Here is a 16497-nt window from a genome sequence, read left to right on the forward strand (position 1 = left end):
TCCCCCAGATGGTAGGAAAGTGCTTGATTTCTTATTCCTGTTTAAATTTTATTACTATTTTGTATTTTTTAATGTAAAAGCTTGGGAGTATCAAAATTTGTATCATAGGAATATATATATTTTTCCTTTTCAGATGTGAATCTGGCTACACTGGACAGCACTGTGAAAAGACAGACTTTAGTATTCTCTATGTAGTGCCAAGTAGGCAAAAGCTCACTCATGTTCTTATTGCAGCAATTATTGGAGCTGTACAGATCGCCATCATAGTAGCAATTGTAATGTGCATAACAAGGTAGGTAATGATGTAAGAAATATCAACTTTAAATTAGAGGCAGGCAGCTGTTTATTTATAGATGCTTTGAGGCTACCAGTCTATTAGGAAAAATCTTATGATTAGTTCCCTGAAGTTTTCAGTGGTCTCTCCCTATCCTTCTTCTTTAGAATACAGGCAGGGACTAATTCCCAGTCTTACAGGTATATCTGGGCAACAAGCAGAGAGGGAGTGAGAATAGTCAATGAGATGAAGGCATTTAGGGATCTGAGAATTGTATACAGTCTTTGAGCACTGCATTCTGGGAAAATAATGTTAGTATCAATCTTTTTTTTTTTTTTTTAAGAGACTGGGCCTCACTCTGTTGCCCAGGCTGGAGTGCAGTAGCAACTAGAGCTCACTGCAGCCTCGAATTCCTGGGCTCAAGTGGTCCTCCAGAGTAGCTGAGACTATAGGCGTGAACCACCCTGACTGGCTCAGAATTTCTAGAATGATCTGCACATGCATAGAAGATCCATGCAGAAAATTTTTAAGCCCTGCACAACTGCAAGGTGTTCTATGCCCTAAGAATGTACTTTACTCACAGTTAGTATAGTAAGAAAGGAAGAAATCAGAGGCTGAAGATAGTTTTATTGTGATATCATTGTGTTAGCATTACTTCATTTTCTGGATTGCAGCAATAAGTAATAAGCTTTAAAATTCTCTATTATAAATAAAATCATTCGTCATAAATTAAATGACTTATTTGGAGTGCAATGGCATAAAATGGGTCTTTTCTAAACTGACTAGAAATGCATAAGTCAGACTGAACTGTACCTGAGAAAAGTCAGAGTAAATCCAGCAAGTTTGTGTTGTCTTTGTGCTTCCCAGTCTAATGTCTTTTCTTCCTGCTTACCTCTTTCTTTAAGCTTCAGTTCAGAAGTCTCATAAGCATCATTTCTGCACTTCCCTGCATTATTCTGGGCAGAGGGTTGAAGCCTATCAAATACAGATATTGGCAGGCCATAATGGATTTGTGGCCCTTCTATCCAAGATCTGGATAGAAGCCAGACCTTCAGCAGTCTCAGCCATCTGGAGCTGAAATGATAAATCTAGAAATGATAAAAAAAAGTTCTCCAAGTAACAGATATTTTTCATAACACCTAGGCACTAAAGTCAGTGCGCTTTATTTCACAGAACAGATGATCTGCCCTTAGGCAAGACTACTGAATATAAAATTGGATGGTAGATCAAAGTAGGGACATAATCATGTAACAAATAACGATAACAGAAAGAGAAGATAGAGAAAAAACATTTAACAGCAGGACTGGCTATAGCCATTTAATATAGACTCAGAGGTTAAGTAATTTGCCTGCGGTCATCCGACTAGTAAGTGGAATTGTCTGGATTTGGATTCAGTTTGATTCCCATTCATTCTTCTTTACACTGAAAGGTTCCATGTTGAGTCATCTTGGGAAACATGTTTGCCCAGTATGACCATTGCATGGAAGCAGGGTTCAAACTTGATTTTGTAGCAGTTTAGGGTTTTTGAGCAGGAGCAGGACTTGATGTAAACCATATTTTTCAGAGTATTAATGAGTCATCTGAAAAATTCATTGGAGTAGTGAACATGTGAGGTAGGGGGAAGACCATTTAAATCATTATTAGAGTTAAATAAGAGTGAGGTAATAAATGATTTGGAAGGCAGAAGGAAAATTAAGGTAAAGTAAGGGAAGATGTTTTGAGGCCTGGAGATAGTGCCTTTATTTGAGACAGGGTCTCACTCTGTCATTCAGGCTGGAGTGCAGTGGCACGATCTTGGATCACTGCAACCTCCACCTCCTGGGCTTACCTCAACCTCCCGAATAGCTGAGACTACAGGCATGCGCCACCATGCCTGGCTAATTTTTGTATTTTTTTTGTAGAGACTGGGTTTGGCCATGTTGCCGAGGCTGGTCTTCAACTCCTAGGCTCAAGTGATCCACCTGCCTCGGTCTCGCAAAGTGCTGGGATTGTGCCCAGCCAGATAGTGCCATTTTTAAGAGGATCAAAGGATGTCAGAGTCAATGAGAAACAACTCTGAGTTCAACCCCTTCATTTAGAGAAGTTGGGAAACTGAAGCCCTGAGATAAGAAGTACCTCGGTCTAAGGCTCTAGAGCTAGGAAAGCCCCCTTACAACAGTCTTTTACCCAACTCTTTCAGTGCTATAATGCTCAACTACTCAATTAAAATTACCTGGCAGGCAGTTTTGAAGTAGGTACCCTCTAGTTTATATTCCAGATACCTCCTTGTTGCCCTCACAGCCACTTAGACATCACAGTGTATTTCTAACTATGTCACAGTGTCTTTACTGCCCACTGTCTCTATGATTGAAGAGTCATCTCATTGAATTTATCACAGATTTCTCCTGGAGGCCTGTCTTTTTACTATGGTATTTCCTCCCTAGAATGTCTTGCTATCTTGGATTTAGAATGTTTATGTACTTGGATTTACTTCCATTGAATTTTTTTTTCTTTTATTATTATTATTATTATTATTATTATCATACTTTAGGTTTTATGGTACATGTGCGCAATGTGCAGGTAAGTTACATATGTATACATGTGCCATGAATTTTTAAGTTATCTCTCCCACACGGTCCATTATGAGACAGCTGTTGACATATACTGTGGCGGCTGTCACATGGGAGGAATCTTCTTTAAAAGGATGTTCCCACTGACCTGTTTATCAAGACTGCATGAGTCAATTTTTCTCCTTTTCTTCTTGGAATCTCCTTTCATATTTTCAGACCCGTAGAATGACAGATTGTCAGGAACCTTGAGCATCACCTTGACTAAACGCCCTGATTTTATAGATTTAAAAACCATGACACTAGGAAATTGGAACTTTTCCAAGGTCATGGTGAGTTAGTGACAGTAAAAGAGGGTTGCTTGATCTGTCAGCTAGTTTTCTCATATATGAAATGGAGATGATTCCAACTCTGTCTACCTCATACTTTTAAAATGAGGATTAGTGAGGTAAAACCATATACAAAATGGAAGTATTGTCAACACTTTTAAGTCAAGGTAAAGCTGTGCTCTTTGAAATCGAACAAAATGAGGAGTATTCATTGTTATAAGACTTTCTTTCCATTAGGTTGTAAATTTCTTGCTGGCACAGATTTTGGAAGCTAGTCTAACTCCTAATTTATTTTTTACATATAGGAGAATTGAGGTTGCACAGTTAGTTATTAGCAGAGCCCAGAATTCATCTCGGCCCCCTTATTCCACATTGCATAGCACAGCACCTTGTGTTTGCAATTTAGTGTGCAGGCACAAGAGCAGTTCCAACACAGTGAGATTTGTACTGCTGTTGAGAAACGTGGTAAAATGAGAGCAGAGTTAAAGAATGTCCCTCATCCTCAGTGGGGCAGTTCCTTATGGGCTTCTGTGGTTTGGCCCAGGAGGGTGTGGACAGCTTCTTTTGAGTCATTGTCTAAAATCAATAGACATTCCTGTGTATTCATAGCTGAGGTTAATAAGCACACTTCTTCCTGATTTCTCCCTTCATCTAAGCTCTTCTTGTCATTTTAGAGCTGTCTTCTCATAATCACAGGGAAAGTACATAGGCCAGAGTCCTTTCTCCTGTCAGGGGTTTCATGTTATCAGTCACAGTGACTAGGGAGTTTCTAGGCTGGAGGAAGGGTGGGATATCTGTCAGGGATGCATACATAGTAGCATAGACACTGGGAATGAGTTTTGCTTGTGCCGGTACCTATATTACATATCTAATCCTCTCAACTCCCAGGTTTGCAGAGGAGGTAGCAGTTCGAATTGTGTTCATCTTCATCTTGTCTTGCAACAGATACCATCTCATTTCCCTTTCGTGTAATTGCTTGCAATGTGGCTTTATGTGCAAAATGTGTATTACTTTGGAAACATTTGAAATATCCTGAACAAAATCATCAAAACAATATTTTTCTCTCTTTTTTTAATGCAACAGAAAATGCCCCAAAAACAATAGAGGACGTCGACAGAAGCAAAACCTAGGTCATTTTACTTCAGATACATCATCCAGAATGGTTTAAACTGATGACTTTTATATGTACACTGACCATGTGATGTACATTTATTATGTCTTTTTTTAAAGAATGGAAATATTTATTTCAGAGGCCTTATTTTTGGACATTTTTAGTGTAGTACTGTTGGCTCGTATGTAGAATATTCAGCTACGACAGTTTTGGACTGTTTAGTAGTCTTTGTTTTATGTTTTTAAATACAGAAATTGCTTTCACAAATTTGTACCACATGGTAATTCTAAGACTTGTTCTTTACCCACGGAATGTAATATTTTTGCAAAGATGGACTACTTCACAAATGGTTATAAAGTCATATCCACTTCTTCCACAATGACCACAGCAAATGACCAAGCATGAACTAAAGGTAAAGATGTTTACAGATTACTTTTCTTACAAAAAAAATCTAGAAGACACTGTGTTTAAATAGATATTTAAATGTTTTCGAGATTTAGTAACTGATTTTTTAGACACTGCCTATTGCATGAACTGTAAAGCTGTGTGTGTTAGGTGTAAAATATTTATAAGATATATGGACTGGGGAATTTGATTATTCCTCGCTTTGAAAAAATAATTCTAATAATTTGGACAAGTATGTTAGTAATGATGGAACAGATCAATGAAAAGTAGATTTAGATATTGTGAATATAGGCTGTTTAACAGATTGGAATAAAGCCTACTCTACCAGTTAAACTACTTTAATACACATTCATTTTTAAAGAAAATACTTGTTTTAACATAAATAAACAAATTGTATCAGTGTTTGTGAATAAAATACAAAAATGATTGTTAATGATTGGTGCTCTTAAAGTGAGCTTAAAATTTATCCAAGACCTCTATCCAAATTTGTCCTGTAGTAATAGATTAATATTCATAGATTGTTGGTGTTTAAAGATCTGAAGTGTGAGTAGAATGTATTCAGCTGTTTAACATGTAGTTTAGATATTCAAAAGTATGCATGTAGAATTTAAAGAATATGTTAAAAATTATTAATTTTAATATTTTGTTTGGAAAAGCATGTTATAATATAATGTTTTCACTATATGGCCTCTGTTTTGGTGTGTTTATTTACTAAATTTTTTGATATTGGTGTTTCAGTATATTTAATATGTGAAATTAGTAGAAAAAGCAGATTTTGGTTCAGAATTCCCCTTTACTGTTACAAATACTGATTGAAATTATCTAAAGGCAAAAGCTTTACCCAACATTTGGAGTTTCCTTTTTTGATCATTTGGCTTCTAGGTTTAATATTAGTTACATGGTGGCTTTAGTGAACTTTTTTAAAAAGCTTTCCTCTTCTACCCACACAGTCTTATTTGAGTCCCTTAGTCAGTCAGCAAGCATGTTTGGAACAGTCCCCGGTGCTTTGCAAGGGTTCAGATTGCAGAACAGTCACATATGGGTATTTGTAGTTATAAATACTTGACCATTCTCCAGGGGTGGGGTTTCCAACTCTTTAAACAACCCTGTTGCCTGTTATCAAGCTGACTTTTTGCTCCAAGTGCCAGAATTGATTGTGGTTAGGACATCTTACGCTGAGAAATAAATAAAATGGAACATAATGGGTCTGCTTCAAATGCTGATAAAATCCACCAGAATCGCCTGTCGAGTGTTACAGAAGATGAAGACCAAGACGCTGCTCTTACCATTGTGACTGTGCTGGACAAAGTAGCCTCCATCGTGGACAATGTGCAGGCAAGCCAGAAGAGAATAGAAGAGAGACACAGGGAAATGGAAAATGCCATAAAATCCGTCCAGATTGACCTGTTGAAGCTTTCACAGTCACATAGCAATACAGGGCATATCATTAACAAGTTGTTTGAGAAAACCCGAAAAGTTAGTGCTCACATTAAAGATGTGAAAGCCCGGGTGGAGAAGCAACAAATTCATGTTAAAAAAGTTGAAGTCAAACAAGAGGAAATAATGAAGAAAAACAAATTCCGCGTGGTAATATTCCAGGTAAGCTTGCACTTGTGTTCGGCTTGCTTGTTCTAATCTCTTGCATCTTTTAATTGCCAAAAGTCATATCAGAGGTTTCCAGTGTCACATCTTAACAATTGTATATATTAATACAATGGAGTTCTGTATTGGCAGCGATCTCAGGATAAAACCATTTCTCTGTTAACCAAAGTACTATCTATCATTTTGGTATTTTGAGCTTCTCAACCATTTCATGTAATATGAACTGTGGCTCATAGCTTAGGCTATTTCTTGCCTTTGAAACTTAATATTGTTAAGGCCCTTTCAGCATATTAGCCTTATTAGCATGGTGCCCTCTCATAGACTTTGAAAATGTTAGAACTAGAAGAAGACTCAGAAGCCTCTAGTTTAAAACACTTCTTTGTTCTCTAAAAGAAGAAACTGACAACCAGTAGCTCCATAATGTGGTTTTTTCCGTTTATATGGAGAGCCTGGAAAGGCCTAAACAGTAGATATAAACTTTTCAGAATGTGATTTGTGTATTGGAATTTTTACATATAGATCACAGTGATAGCGATTTTCCAATGAACAATGAGGCAATTATTTTTCTTATTGTTATAGTAATACAAATATGTGAGTCACATAAGTAATTTCCTATGTTTGATTACAAAGTATTTTTACTTAAGTGATTTAATATAATATTTTGTGTGTGGCATTGTGTATTGAGCTAAGTTCCCATATTATTCTGTGCTTGGCACTCATATTTTTGGAAATAGGAACATATTCATGGCAAATGCATAATATCTGTGGTATATTTTTAAAACTCTTACAGTTAAAAGGAAAAAGATTGAACATTCCTTCACAGTAGAAAAGTGGGAAACTGTCATTATCAGGCAGTTTGCAAAACACAAATAAGAATAAAATTCTACTTTTACCTATTTAAATCTTGGCAGTTATTAAAACCTATACCCAGAGGTTAATTTAAGGATTGGGAAAAAACACTTTCATATTCTGTTAGTAGAAATATTAATTGATAAAACATTTTTGAAAGGCAGATTTGGTAGTATGTATTAAGAAATTTAAAAATTCACAAACTTTACAGCCCCAAAATTTTATGTCAAAGAATTTGTTCTATGCATAAAATCAGGAATGTGTGTAGGAATGTTCACTGATGCATATAAAGTGTTATTTTTTAAAATGACACCTGTATTTTAAAAATGAGTACTTATGTACATAGGAAAAAAACTAGAAGATTATAAACTAAATGAAATAGGAACACAGTTGGATTATGTAGAAGATAATTTGTAAAACACTAGGGATGTGGCCCATAACTCCCCGTGGCATTCTTTACACATTAGGCAATTCTCCATAGACCTCTGTTGACTGATAAGGTTACACTGGGATGGTAGAGTGGTATTTTAGGTCTGTTTTTAAGAGCCTGTAGGTTATTTAGGAAAAGTAATAGGGAGGAGAGTGAAGAATTGCTTATTTCAAAGGTAGATAGGGCAGACTATGCTATTTGAAGTTCTTTATCATTTCCCTTTCCTTTCATGTCCCTGGAAGTCCTTCTATAGGCTTAAAAATTTGAAAAAAAAAAAAAGCCTGGGCAATGTGGCAAAACCCTGTCTCTACAAAAATAGAAAAGTTAACCAGGTGTGTTGTCGCGTGCCTGTGTTCCCTGCTACTCAGGAGGCTGAGGTGGGAGGGTCACCTGTGGGGAGGTTGAGGCTACAGTGAGCCATGATTGTGCCACTGCACTCCAGCCTGGGTGATAGTGAGACCCTGTCTTAAGAAAAAAAATTGAAAAATTGAAAAAAAATCAGTCACCTGATTTTCAGAGGCCAGTTCCAGTGTTAGTATATGTAGTGGGAAATGTAGTATCCATTCTTTGATTTGCCTTCTGAAGATGTTCAGAATTGTGGGTATATCTTACCCTCCACTGGCATGGGCGCATGGCCAGGAAACATATTTGGCATTCACGACTGCTGAGAACTTTTGTGCAAAGCAGTAGACTAAGTGCCAATTAAGATTTACAAAAGCAAGAGCAAAGAAGTTTCTGAAAAGTTTCCATTGACTCTGTTCATTGACATAATTCTTCTTTAAACTTTAAGATGTTTCTGTATTCACCTGTTTAGTCCCTGTAACTTACTGCTAAGTCTTCCTTTCTTTGATCCCTTGTAGTTATTTAAAGCAACTGAGGGGTGCTAGTTTAGGGCATATCTCTTCTCTTGTAAGAAATAATGCCATGAAGATTCTGTATAATTAAGTTGTTCAGAGTAGCAGCAGTTCATCAAAAAGTAATTGCTATCATTTATAATGGGACAGCTTGTAGAGAAAAGAATAATGGACATCGAACTCTGATTCAAAGATGCATTAAATGTTAGAACACTGTATACATGGTCACATGGTTATTCTTAGCAGTTAAAATTAGTTATAATTAATCATCATAGTTAAGGTATATAAATGGTTATATTGAGATTGCCCCTTCTACTGAAATTAACTTGAAACCAAGCAATTCAGCCATAGTAAAAATTACCTGCTATTTCTTATACATTTATTATTTCTCTTCGAACATACTATATCTTCACTAATAAGCCTCAGACTTTTGTATATTCAAAATTTCCCTAGCTATATTACTTTGAGAGCTTGTTTAGAGGTTCTAGCAGGGGAATGCAGCTACTCGTATACCCTTGACCAAAGACTGGTCCTCCTCTATCGTGGATGGTCGTCCTCTTCGACCAAGCGTGCGGCTTCGAGAGGGACGCACATGGAGCAGTGAGGAAGGAAGCGGACACCCACTTAGCCAGCCAGATCAGCTGAATCAACCCTGGCAATCAGTGGGTTAACAGATGTTGGAGCCAATCGCCCTCACATCCCATAGCTATATTAGTTTGATGTTCAATCCAGCCCACGGTACTCTGATGCACAGTATTCATTCTGTTACAAAAATGGTCTTTTTACCTGGAGTTTTATATTAAAAGATACAATTATATTTGGAAGTCAACTATAATTCAACATTTACAATCTTCAATTATTATAACAGTCTATTCACCATTAGCTCATGATATCGCTGTCTCATTGGAGTTGCAACTAATAGATCTACATAACAAGTACTTTTTTCGACTCTTTCCCTGTTTTGTTTTACTTTAAAGCCTGATTTTATATTATTTGTTGTGTACTTAAAGGAGGGTATGTGATTCCTGGGCTAAGCTATATCTGATTTCTTCACAGCAAGATTGTGTTTTTTCCCCTACCTAACAGTAATTAACTTTTGGCTCTTTCATTTTCTAATTATACCTTCTCAGGCCGTGCCAACCCACATTGTGTTGCTGAAGCTACTCCCTGCAGCAGGTGTCAGGAAAGGAGAGGAATAATTTTGCTGCTTCAAACTGATTCATCAGAGAGCTATGAGACGCCCACCCTTGCCTTTTTTAGCTTCTAGACTCTCTAATCCTATAGCCAAAGAATTTAATTTTAAATAAGTATCCAAAGAAATAAGGTTCCAGGGATATCTTCTTGACTATCAGGCTGATAGGTTTTGGAATATGCATAAATGTGTTTTGTATATATTTATATATTTTTTGATTGAATAGATTTAATCTGGATCTCACGTGGGGGCACAGTTTCTTTTAGAAATTTTAACTCGTGGTTCGGTTAAAAATCTCATGATTTTTCAACTTTTGTCTGTTTAGTTTGAGAAATGCTCCCTATTCAGTTGGGTTCCTCTAGCTGCTGTGGTTGGGCTGGCTCTCAAGGTTTCCAGTGTGTGTCATGTCCCAAATCCAATTCTCATCCCTATTCTTTTGACACATTTGACACGATTGGACCTCCTCTCTCTCTCTCTCTTTTAAAGAGACAGGGTCTTGGTCTGTTGCCCAGGCTAGAGTTCTACGGTGCAATCATAGCTCACTGCAGCCTCCAACTGCTGGGGGCAAGCAATCTTCCTTCTTCAGCCTTCCAAGTAGCAGGGACTACAGGTGCGCATCACCTTGCCTGGCTACACTTTAAAATTTTCATAGAGATGAGGTCTCACTTTGTTGCCTGGGCTGGTCTTGGCCTCAAGTGATCCTCCCACCTCAGCCTCCCAAAATGTTGGGATTATAGGCATGAGCTGCCGCACCCAGCCCCTCCCTTTCTCCTTGAAACTTCTTTCCTCTTGACTTCTGGGGTTACTCCTCTCTGTTTGGGAGTTCCCCCTGCCTCACTGGCTGATATCTGTCCTTTTTTTTTCTTTTCTCATTTCTTCCTTCTACCAGTCCAAAATCCATGCTCTGTAACACCTATATTTAAAAATTCTTTAAAATATTTTTTAATAACATATTTGACAGCAAGACCTAACTTGACCTGAAATTATTCAGTGGAAAAACCTGACCTAAAGTAGCAGGAGGCTATTTCTAGCTTTTATCCCAACTTAGTGTGAATATTCATATTTTTTTTGCCACAGAAATGTTTCTTCCAAGATCTTGCTGGGAATGTTATGTAATAAATCATATTATTTCCAAAGTCTGAAATATTCTGAATTCTGAAACACACCTTGATGTCAAGGAGTTCTGAGTAAAACAGAGCATAGACGCATTCACTCAGTTTCTTGGTGATCTCTTTCATCTGGTCTCATGACTTTAATTCCATCTTTACATCAATGACTCCTAAATTTGGGTGTCTAGCCCAGCCCTCTCTTCTGAATTCCAGACTTATCTACTCAGCTGCCTGCTCAGTGCCTCTGCCTGCATGGCTAGTGGGTGTCTCCAAGACAGCGTGTTCAGATCCCATCCTTCCCCTCCAGTCTCTTCCTCCTGCTGTCTCCCCCATCTCAATTAAAGGCAGATCTATCTTTCATCTGCTCAGGCCATGTACTTGAGGATCGTTCTTGACACTCTGGCACTCCACATCCAAATCTAGCGGCAAATCTTGTTGGCTCCTACCTTCAAAGCAGCTCCAAATCAGACTGCTTCTCACCCCCACCCTGTCAGCACCCTTACTCAGTGCTCCCTTGCCTCAGTGTTCTCCACCTGTTCTCCCTGCTTCTTTTCTTGCCCCTACACCCTGTTTTCAACAGAGTGATGCTTTTATAATGTGGGTCAAATCCTGGCACTACTCTCCTGCAAGCCATTTATTTATTTATTCATTCATTCATTTTATTTTTTAAGACAGAGTCTTGCTCTGTCGCCCAGGCTGGAGGGCAGTGGCACAATCTCAGCTCACCACAACCTCCACCTCCCGGGTTCAAGCGATTCCCCTGCCTCAGCCTCCCGAGTAGATGGGATTACAGGCATGTCCAACTACACCTGGCTAATTTTTGTATTTTTAGTAGAGACTATTTTGCCGTGTTGGCCAGGCTGGTCTCGAACTCCTGACCTCAGGTGATCCCCCTGCCTTGGCCTTCCAGAGTGCTGCGATTACAGGCATGAGCCACTGCACCCGGCTTCCTGCAAGGCTTTTAGAAGACTTCCTCTTACGCTCAGACCTCACCATTGGATACAGAGCATTGCGTGACCTGGGCCACCTGCTATCTCTCTTACCCTCTTGCCTCCCCTTCTTGCCCTTTCATCACTCTGCTGTCACCACACAGCCCTCCCCACTGTTTCTCTGTTCTTCCCAGATCTATATGCAGCCTTCATGTCTAGGCTCAGATGTCACCGTATGAGTGAGGCCTTTCTGACCACTGTAGTTCAAACAGCACCTTCCTTGTCACTGCATATTCCCCTTCCCTGCTTTAGTTCTCACCTTAGTGTGTATCTTGCTATCTAACATGCTATATAGATTTTACTTGTTTGTCCCTCTCCGAGAATATAAGCTCTTTCACTCTTTTGTCTTCAAAGAAGCTTCACAGTTTCTAGAACCAGAAAATTTACTGGTTTGTGGTGGTGCTTAATAACTTTGTTGAAGGAAGGTGTATACCTGTTTGATCCAATAGTCATTTATTGAGTATGCCTACTATGTGCAAGACACTCTGATAGATGCTGGGCATAAAACATATATAAGACACATGATCTCTGCTTTCAAGGAATCTGGAGAAGACATCTGGGAGACACATATTTTTGAGTAAAGCTTCAATTCAAACTGTGATAAATGTTATAAACAGAGGTATGTATGTGTAAATTTGAGATAGAGTTAGCCACTTGAGGAAGTTGGGGACACCTGAATTGATTATTGAAGAAAGATTTCATTTACAAAGCCAAAAAGAGGTGAAAGGGGACCTAAGATGTCAGAAACTTCTGGGTATGGTAGCATGTGCCTGTAGTCCCAGCTACTTGGGAGACTGAAGCAGGAGGATTCCTTGAGTCTCGGAGTTCGAGTCCAGCCTTAGTAATGTAGTGAGACCCCATCTTTATGAAAAAAAGAAGATACCAGAAATCACATATACATAGGTGTAGAGGGATGAAAACACTTGTGCTTGAGGAATTGAGAGTGATTGTATGTTTCTGGGCTGGAAGATTGGGAAAGTAGGTTTAGCTAAAGCTGAGGAGCCTTCTAATCATACTGAAGAATTTGAACTCTTCGTTGAGTATTGATGAGCTCTCCAAAGTTTAAAGCAGAGAAAAGATGTGATCAAAGCTATGCTTTAGTAATAGTCTCAGAAAATACTTAGGTGATGTTCTGGAGGTAGAAGGATCAGTGAGGAGGCACTGCGCAAGTTCAGGACTGAGATGACAAGGGCCAGAATCAAGACATTGGTAGAGGGAATGAAGAAGGAGGAGGGACAGACAAGTTGTTAGGCAGTATTATCAACAAAGCTTGGTGACTGGTTGGATATGGAATGAGAAGGAGAGGAAATATTTGGGATTATGATTCAGGAGTTTCTATCTTATGTGGCACCTGGATAGGTGTTAGTGCTGAGAGGTACAGGGAAAGAAGTAGAAAATGGAGAGGATGGTGAATGGGCCTTGATTTTTAGACTTGCTAAGTTCAAGATGACTGTGTAACCTCAAACTGTGGAGCAGTCTGCCCATCATTTACACATGTGTCTTCATCTTAGGAGAGAAGGAAAGTGAAGATAAAATACATGTGAGTTTACTTACAATTGGATCTGAAAAATGGAGTGGTTAAGGTTGCCCAGGGTGAGCCTGGGAGATGAAGAAGAGGAAAGGGCCAAGGTAAGAGAAACCCTAAGAAATGGTAACATTTAAGGAGCAGGCAGAGGATAAACAGCCCATGGAGAATATTTACAAGGCATGGCCAGAAGGTAAAAGAGCTGATCTATAGTGCAAAGGAAGCACTAATATGCTTTGTTTTTTCTCTCCTTCAGGAGAAGTTTCGGTGTCCGACATCCCTGTCTGTTGTTAAAGACAGAAACCTAACTGAGAATCAAGAAGAGGAGGATGATGATGTCTTTGATCCCCCAATAGATCTCTCTTCGGATGAAGAATATTATGTTGAAGAAAGCAGATCTGCCAGGCTTAGGAAGTCAGGCAAGGAGCGCATTGATAATATCAAGAAGGCATTTTCCAAAGAAAACATGCAGAAGACACGGCAGAATCTTGATAAGAAAGTGAACAGAATTAGAACTAGAATAGTGACCCCGGAGAGGAGAGAGAGGCTAAGGCAGTCAGGAGAGAGGCTGAGACAGTCAGGGGAGAGGTTTAAGAAATCTATTTCTAATGCAGCTCCCTCAAAGGAAGCTTTTAAGATGCGCAGCCTCAGGAAAGGTAAGGACCGAACAGTGGCTGAAGGTGAGGAATGTGCCAGGGAGATGGGCGTGGACATCATTGCCAGGAGCGAGTCTCTGGGCCCCATCAGTGAGCTCTACTCTGATGAGCTCAGTGAACCAGAACACGAGGCAGCCAGGCCGGTGTATCCTGCCCATGAAGGAAGGGAAATCCCCACCCAGGAGCCTTTAAAAGTTACTTTTAAATCTCAGGTGAAAGTAGAGGATGATGAATCTCTTTTGTTAGATTTAAAGCACTCATCGTAAAGAGGAATTAAGTATATCCTAAATATGAATCTCCTAATCATGCAGTTTTAGTTTGAATAGTGTAGTCATCTACATTTCTGTGCCATGTAGGAAAACATAAATGTATGTTTTTTTCTTATAGTTAAAATCTTGAAGATAATATAAATATTATTGTCACTCTTTCTCATGGCAGCTGTGGATTTTTTAGTTCCTTTCTCTTGTCCACCAGAAAAATAGTTTCCTAGGTTGGGCCAGTTACGTGTTTGGTAAGGGCAACTTTGCGGCCATCATTTGCAAGAGAATTCTAAATATTGGTTAGGATTAATATTGTGGCCAGCCTCAAAGGGGAGTAACTCATGTGTGGGTTATATCATCCAGATGTTCAGATCAACAGATTTGTTAGTAAATTAGCAGTCACACCCCTTTTTTGATGCTTTCACATTAAAAAATTGAAGTTTTGGACTTGAGCATTTGGCTATAGTATCATAGCTTTACTTATAAGAAAACCCTGGGCAAGTCATCTGCTTATTCTCATCAGTAAAAATGGAGAGGGTTGGCCTCTGCTGCCCACCTCAGAGGACTGTTGTGATGATCAAAGGAAATGGTACACATTCTGGGGGAACAAGAAGCACACCCAGAGAAAACAAGCCTCACCAGTTCCTCCAAAACAGAATTGAAAGAGTTACACCTTCTGAAAAAGCCCTCAGCACCAATCAATAAGGTCCTAGGTTGGAGAGAAACTAAAGCTGGTCTTCAGAAGCCTTTTCACAGAATCAAGAGTGAAAAATAAATGTTTGGGTGACCACTTTTTCATCAGACTAACTAAATCTTGGGTTTTAGTTGGGTCTCAAAATGTTCCCTGGCCAGACCCTTTCTAATTTCCTTTTGATTAAGATCTTTGGTGGACTATAGCACTACATTTGTTTGAGCAGTATGAGGCATAAAATTGTGACTATGTTTCTAAAGTCGGCCCTGATGCATTGGGTTTGGAAATGACCACAAATATTCCTGTTTTCCTGAGTGTACCCTTCAGGGTCCAGCTGTCCAAAACAGTGTTGATAGGAGTTCATCATAGCTGCTTTGGGAGGAAGCCGGATTCCCCTTATCTGTTAGCTTTAGATCCTCGAATCCAGGAAGTAGAACAATGTCTATTGTTGCTAAAGAAAGAAAGAAATGGGCCGGGTGTGGTGGCTCACGGGAGTAATCCCAGCACTTTGGGAGGCTGAGGTGGGTGAATCACCTGAGGTCAGAAATTCACGACCAGCCTGACCAACATTGCGAAACCCCGACTCTACTGAAAATACAAAAATTAGCTGGGCGTGGTGGCATGCGCCTGTCCCAGCTACTCAGGAGGCTGAGACAGGAGAATTGCTTGAATTCAGGAGGTGGAGGTTGCAGTGAGCCGAGATTGTGCCATTGCACTCAAGCCTGGGTGACAGAGCAATACTCTGTCTCAAAAAAAAAGAAAGAAAGAAATGGTAGTACTGATTCTGTACTTGAAGGATGTTTAATGTAGCATGGTGTTGTAATAGAGAAGAAATGATGAAATTGTTGAATTTGAAGAGTTGGGACAACGATCAGCTATCCCACTTTTTTTCTCACTTTCAGATCAGTTTTTGGATAATCATATGGTAGTTAAAATAATAAGTGTACACATATACACACAGGCATACATAAATCAGCTTTAAAATATTTGACTCAGTTACTCAGATGTTTGGCTTTGGGAGTCTGATTCAGCATCATTTCCTCTTCACCCTGCATGAATACATAAAATCATATATCGTTCATGTTGTTACCTTTTTATATTGAAAACTAAAGTGTATACAACATTGGATAACACTTTCAAATGAATAATTTTAAAATGTTTTTATGACATTTTGGAAAGATCTTGGGTGCCTAATCACATATTTTCTTAAGAGGCATAATAAATTTGAATTTAAGAAAATGTTATTACAACATTTGATGTTAGTGTCCTGTAAATATTTTTACTAATAATGCAAACAGTGAATGTAAAGAATTTACAAGCTTTTTCTTTTTTCTAGCCCTATGCAGAATAAATATCAGTTGGCCTGAAATACTTTTCTGCAAACATTACTGTCATGAAATTTTTGTAAAGTCAGTTTGCTTACTGATTCATATATAACCAGACTTGACATTTTATGGAACATTTCACATATAGCTGTATTTGAATTTTGATGAGGAAGGAGTTATAACCTGGTTAGCTCTTCATCATGGTAGACTTTGTGCAACCCCAAAACACTAAACAGTTTCATGTCCCTGGAGGTTTATTGTAACCTTGTACTGCTTTCTTGGTAGTAGGATTTTCCCTCCATGTTGCTGCTGTTTCTCTACATTTCTTCCCATATTTGGGACATTCCAAA

At 38.8% G+C, this 16497-nt stretch overlaps 2 protein-coding genes across 3 annotated transcripts in view; both read left to right on the top strand.

Annotated features, from left to right (window-relative positions):
* Nucleotides 1-5347, top strand: part of TMEFF1 (transmembrane protein with EGF like and two follistatin like domains 1) — a 101064-nt gene extending 95717 nt beyond the window's left edge. The window contains exons 9-10 of the mRNA XM_054502129.2: nt 134-292; nt 4233-5347. Coding sequence (XP_054358104.1) covers nt 134-292; nt 4233-4317 — 244 coding nt within the window. The 3' untranslated portion in view covers nt 4318-5347. The remainder of the gene's footprint in view (nt 1-133; nt 293-4232) is intronic.
* CAVIN4 (caveolae associated protein 4) lies at nt 4512-16082 on the top strand. Of its 2 annotated transcripts, XM_063649766.1 has the most exons (3): nt 4512-4672; nt 5902-6264; nt 13472-16082. In XM_063649766.1, the coding sequence occupies exons 1-3, from the start codon at nt 4652-4654 to the stop codon at nt 14135-14137; spliced, it is 1050 nt and encodes a 349-aa protein (XP_063505836.1). In that variant the 5' UTR covers nt 4512-4651; the 3' UTR covers nt 14138-16082. The 2 variants fall into 2 exon arrangements, with proteins under 2 accessions (XP_063505836.1, XP_054358105.1); XM_054502130.2 differs by lacking the exon at nt 4512-4672 and having other exon boundaries at nt 5461-6264.
* The last annotated feature ends 415 nt before the right edge of the window (nt 16083-16497 follow it).

The sequence above is a fragment of the Pongo pygmaeus genome, chromosome 13 (assembly GCF_028885625.2).
Source record: "Pongo pygmaeus isolate AG05252 chromosome 13, NHGRI_mPonPyg2-v2.0_pri, whole genome shotgun sequence".
In the NCBI taxonomy this organism is placed as follows: Eukaryota; Metazoa; Chordata; class Mammalia; order Primates; family Hominidae; genus Pongo; species Pongo pygmaeus.

Excerpts from the sequence above, each read along its gene's own strand:
- CAVIN4 (XM_054502130.2), top strand. The coding sequence starts at position 5,857 with ATGGAACATAATGGGTCTGCTTCAAATGCTGATAAAATCCACCAGAAT. Across the intron at positions 6,265-13,471 it reads TCCGCGTGGTAATATTCCAG|GAGAAGTTTCGGTGTCCGAC; the intron begins GTAAGCTTGCAC and ends TCTCTCCTTCAG.